The following is a 5,350-nucleotide window of genomic DNA, read 5'->3' on the forward strand; positions in this document are numbered from 1 at the left end:
TCGATTTTTTTAAAAAAATGAATTTAACATACTGGATTTTTGATAAATTTGATATCTTGGTAATTTTTTGAATTTTTGAAAAAAATCAATATTTCATATTCGATAGGCAAAAAAAATTTTTTTTAACACTATCAAGTTTTTCAAAAAATACAGTAGTGTTAAAAAAAATTTGTCTATCGAATATGAATTACTGGATTTTCAAAAAATCCAAAAAACTATAAAACATTTTAAAAAAAGGATATTTCTTCAAACATTTACAAGAAATTAATGTGTTTTTTCCTAAAAATTTCAGAAATTTCCAATATTTCTTTAAAATATCTCAAAAAATCCTGTATACTTTTTTTGTAATATCTAATTTTTTTTCAAATTAACGCAAAAAATCCAGTATTTTTTTGAAAAATCAAGTATTTAACGGTGCTTTTAAAAAATTAAAAATATTTAATAAAAACATAAAATCAATACCAGCCCTCATGTGGGGGTGTCAGGTCAAAATGTAGGGTGGGACTGGAGGATAATTCTCCTTGCGTAGACTTGTAGTTGCATATTGGTATTTTAGGTTATCAGAAAGTCCATAACCACAATATCCTTATTGGTCCCCTATTCTTGTTCATTAGATGTGCAATCAATTCCAAACGCTCCTCCTATGTTTTTAGACCAAGTGGATTAAGCAATATAGGACCAATTTCAGTAAAAATAGAGATCTAAAAACTGTGAATGTTAGTATATCCCATATGTATAAATAATGTACTTTGTCTCTTCTATTCAGATATACACTGTAAGAAACCAAAAATATTGTTACAAAGAATACTCAGTTTATACACAGCTGGTTTTGTTTGTTAAGCCACCTTCCATTTTATCTCAACATGTATTACTCCATTCCTTGAATTTATCAGATGATATTTATCATTAATCCTACCATTATGCACCACGTCATTCAGGTTTATCTCCACATGCCCCAACGATTCCTGCAAACAAACCATAAAATTATTAGATATCAAATGAAATTACTCGAGACAAAAATGAAATGACTTGTAAGTTATAATGAAGGAACAGAAACCTTCGACAGAAAACTGAAACTCTTCCTCTTGCTCATCACTTCAATGTGTATCTTCTCATGTAGAGGAGCCTCTTCTAGCATGAACTGGAATTCTTCATTCCAACGCGGTTGACGCGTTTTCTTCATCGTCTGCAAACAACAAAATAACATGCATTTGGTTTTGTCAGTGATAAAAATTTATTTTGAATGAATTGATTTTGAGACCGAAGGGGAAATTTTACCTTTGTCCTTTTCTTTTCGCCTCTAAAGGTGAGTATTGCATATGGATTACTGTGATGGTCTCCCTCAACTTCATCGGCTCCTTGTATCACAACGGAAAGCAAACCTGCTCCTTCTTGGACCTCATCATCGGATATACTATCGATTCCACTATCCTTTCTAACATATCCTTCCGAAGATCCACCGAATTTCATACTATCTTCTTTGAACGGAACAAAAGTCAAGTCCACCACAATTTGTCCTCTGAACTTCTTATTTGGAGTTTCGTTGATATTTGTATCCTTCAGCAAATCAAGTGTAAATTCTTTATTCTCGTACGGCTTAAGCAGCTTTAGAGGGACTAACTGCATTCCCAGCTTGTCATGTGCACCAACCTGCACTTAATTCACATAATAATCTGAATTCTAGGAATAAATTGTCATGACAAATGCTTTTATACCAATATTTGAACAAGTAACCGGGAGAAGAAGATAAGAAAAACCTTGTCCCAATCATAGACTTGTAATTGGAGAACTTGAGATTGAGGGTCCTTCACAACAATCTTGAATTTCTCGTTCCACTGTGGATTCAAATTCTTTCTCTTGATAGTAGTTTTCTTCGAGGGTAGTTTGTCACCAGTCAGACTCAGTTTGACATACGGATCAGAAGCTCCCAACAAATCCATTTTCAAAAGCTTGATTGCCCTAACCACATTCACATGTAATATTCCCACAGGCTTCTGTATCGCCACCCTGTAAAAATGTGAAGAGAAATTTACAAAGCTCACAAACTTGTGGACTTGTAGTAGAAATAGAATCTTGAAGTCTATCAAGTTAATATTTTATAAAACATACGTTGATTCATCAAGAATAGGAATTTCCAGAGTTTGAGGCCAAAGATAGAGGCTTGCAACTTGCTTTTTTATTGTTTCCTGTGAGCAACTTAAGTTGTTAGTTTTCGAATCTAAATAAATTATGAAATGTCTTGAAAATTGAAAGTTAAGGGGGGGAAATATGTCTGCGAGAAGGTAACAACAAAGATAACACTTTTTAGAATTGTGTAGGGGAATGTAAACAACTGACAAATTCATCAAAGAACTGAACATCAAATGTGCATAGGAGTGATAACTTTTTCACAAACTAAAACCACCAAATTTCTAAAATTCCCGTGTTTGTAGTGATCAAATGAATTTCACGATGTTAATGAAAATTACAACTAGGAAACTTCAATTTGCGAGAAAGTTTACAAAAGGACTAATCCAGGAAAACAAATCACACAAAGTGTAAGTTTGTCGGTATTTATTCAAATTTCTATACGAGTTTAAAAATGTATATCAACTACTGAAAAAAATGGCAGCACCTGAACGAATCTATAAAGACCAGGTATTGACATGATGTCCCCTCCTGATATCGCCATTCCAAAATCCACATGAGGCTGGACAAGGAACATAATCATTTATCAGATAAGAAGCGATTTCCTCTCTTAAATAATAAAAGCCGGGAAATGAAATTAGCTTGAATATAATATTCCCCTTACCTTCTCCATCAAAGACACCACAATCTTTGCAAAACATGGAAGTGTCGGCACCAGAGGCCTTAAAGTTACCCGCGGCGTTGCAAATATTTGTAAGTCTACCAACTGAGAAGAATCAAAATGAATTTCTAGAAGGGATGGAGCATTAACAATTATAATATTTTATTGAGGGCAGGCTTATCTGACCTGAACTTTGATCTTCAAAGACAACACATGCAAGGTCAACACTATGTTTGGGTTGCCAGCCCATTTGATAACTTGTTCCATGACCAATTCCTTTTCATTTGTTTCCAAAACTTTCATACCTGCAGAATTACAATGACGGCAAAAAATAAATAAGATATTAGACTAGACCCTTTAGCTTACAATATCATATAGGTTGCAGAAAGTATTAGGTAAAACTTATGTGAAGTGCTTGTTTCCTCATGAAAAACCATTCAAGTGTTCATTATGTTCTAAAGGGCATGCGTACTTTAAAAGTCCAAGGATTCATATTTGAAATATGTAGATCTATTCTTAAACATTTATTTTACGGCACATGTCAATGGGATTACATTGCAGAACTCTATGTTCTTCCTTACTCTAGCTAATATAATGTCAATTGACTCTTCAGAGGGCCGTCTTTGAGGGAGTGTAATACGGGCTACCGCACAGGGCCCAAAAATTGACACGTTTAAGCCATGGCTAAAATGAGCCTCATAAAATATTTGTAACAGTTAAATCATGACAAAATAGGGCCCCTATTTGACTTGTCACACTTAAACCGTGGTCAATCTAAACAGAGCCTATGAAAACTTAAGAAGACTCTGTCTTCATTAGTACTTTCACGCAGTAATTTCATTCAATTGGTATGTCAATTTTCGCACACAGGATGACAAATCATAATCAGCGATAAGAACTCCAGGACTCCAAACACAACCTCTCCGTTGATCTCGAGAACTTGATTGCACCTCTACTACTCGACTCTTATGACACACAATAATATGTAACTATATGTCTTAGTGTGAAATTTCTTATAAAATAGTTGAATTTCGGATTTTTTGACGAAAAAATCGCACAAAAAGATCGACTTACCGCAGATAATAGGAGGAAGAGTACCAAGGCTCAATTGATCAAACTCAATTCCTTTGATCTGATACTTTCCAATGTATTCAGCAAATATTGGTTCTGCTGTAGTTCTAATCACCCCACAAATTGCCTGTGCATAAAAACAAAAAACACCATTGAACAATCATCATCATCATCATCATCATCATCATCATCATCATCATCATCATCATCTAATAATAATAAAAACGCAAACTTTACCATACGATCAGTCAAATACCTTCTCCAAGAAAGGCCACATATCCAATAAAAACTTGTTCAACCAATCAACCTGATCAAACATTCAAATATCAACAACCAATCAAAAACAACAGCATCAAAATCCAAAGCTGAGAAGAACAAGTAAGTAAACAAAAACTAACTCGTTCATAATCAGGTGTCTTAACCCAGAGAGGAATCTCAGGTAAAAGCTCTTGCACAGCAATTGGACCTAATTCACTAATCGGTCTAACAACAGGAACCTGCAACATTCAAAAAAAGTTCAAGCAAAAAAAATCAAATTTTGAAACAAACCCAGAATTCAAAATGAAAATGGGTATCTAAAACCCAACTTCAGTTCAAAAACAGTTATATCAACAATGGGCTATATTGAATCGGAAAAAAATGAACATGCAAAAAGAAGAAGAAGAACAAGAATAAGAAGAAGAAGGAGTTAACCTTGACTGGCTTGGCTTCAGAATAAACAAAGAGAAAAAAGCCAACAAGAAGACCAAGAGGAATTCCGATAGCGAAACCAAGAAAACCGAAGAAAGTAGCAAAGAAACCCATTTGAGAGTAAAGAAAGAATGGTGAAGAGACGAAATGATGGTTTTGTTTGAACTAACAACGTCTGAGGAAAAAGGTTTAGCAGTTTCCAACGTAGGAAATTAAATTGAAGAGGGTGGCGAAGAAAACTATAAATTACCTCCGTTCCTTTTTATAAGAGACAAGTCATTTTTTAGGTTCATTGAATAACTAATGTATTTGGTCTCTTTATAGACTAGATACATTGATTATTCAATGAATCTAAAAAGTGAATTTTCTCTTATAAAAATGAACGGAGGTAGTAATAAATAAAAAAAGAAAAAAGAAAAAGAATTAAATAATGTGGTGAAAATGGCAAGAAAAGTAGAATTAATAAGGTTGGATTTTGATATTGTAACGAAAGCGCCAAAACAAGAAAACACCTTGCTCTGTGATGTGAGTAACTTGAAAATGGCTCTAACTTCATTTATTTGGTCATAATGTATAGTGTGTCCTTATCATGCCTCTCTGTTTGAACTTTGAATTGTAATCCAAATGTTGTCAATTCACACGTCTATTGTGAAATAAAGTAAACAAATAAAGATTGTTTTTTATCTTTTTATGAAAAACTTTTTTTGGTGGGAGGATTGTATCAAAGTTTAAGGACGAGAAGACGTTAAAGTTTAGAAAGGAAGAAATGGGTTTATAATTATTTTTTTTAAAAGAAAATTA

The 5,350-nt window shown here is 33.4% G+C and overlaps 1 protein-coding gene across 1 annotated transcript; it reads right to left on the reverse strand.

The window, feature by feature from the left end:
* Nucleotides 1-682: 682 nt before the first annotated feature.
* Nucleotides 683-4,810, reverse strand: LOC131613616 (synaptotagmin-3). Its single transcript, XM_058885273.1, has 12 exons — nt 4,553-4,810; nt 4,258-4,356; nt 4,116-4,166; nt 3,863-3,986; nt 2,975-3,093; nt 2,792-2,893; nt 2,615-2,689; nt 2,110-2,186; nt 1,758-2,007; nt 1,279-1,650; nt 1,058-1,186; nt 683-965 (listed from the first exon to the last, which is right to left on the reverse strand). Exons 1-12 carry the CDS (start codon nt 4,661-4,663, stop codon nt 837-839), a joined length of 1,638 nt encoding a protein of 545 aa, XP_058741256.1. The 5' UTR covers nt 4,664-4,810; the 3' UTR covers nt 683-836.
* Between the last annotated feature and the right edge of the window lie 540 nt (nt 4,811-5,350).

The sequence above is a fragment of the Vicia villosa genome, linkage group LG1, assembly GCF_029867415.1.
Source record: "Vicia villosa cultivar HV-30 ecotype Madison, WI linkage group LG1, Vvil1.0, whole genome shotgun sequence".
Classification (NCBI taxonomy): Eukaryota; Viridiplantae; Streptophyta; class Magnoliopsida; order Fabales; family Fabaceae; genus Vicia; species Vicia villosa.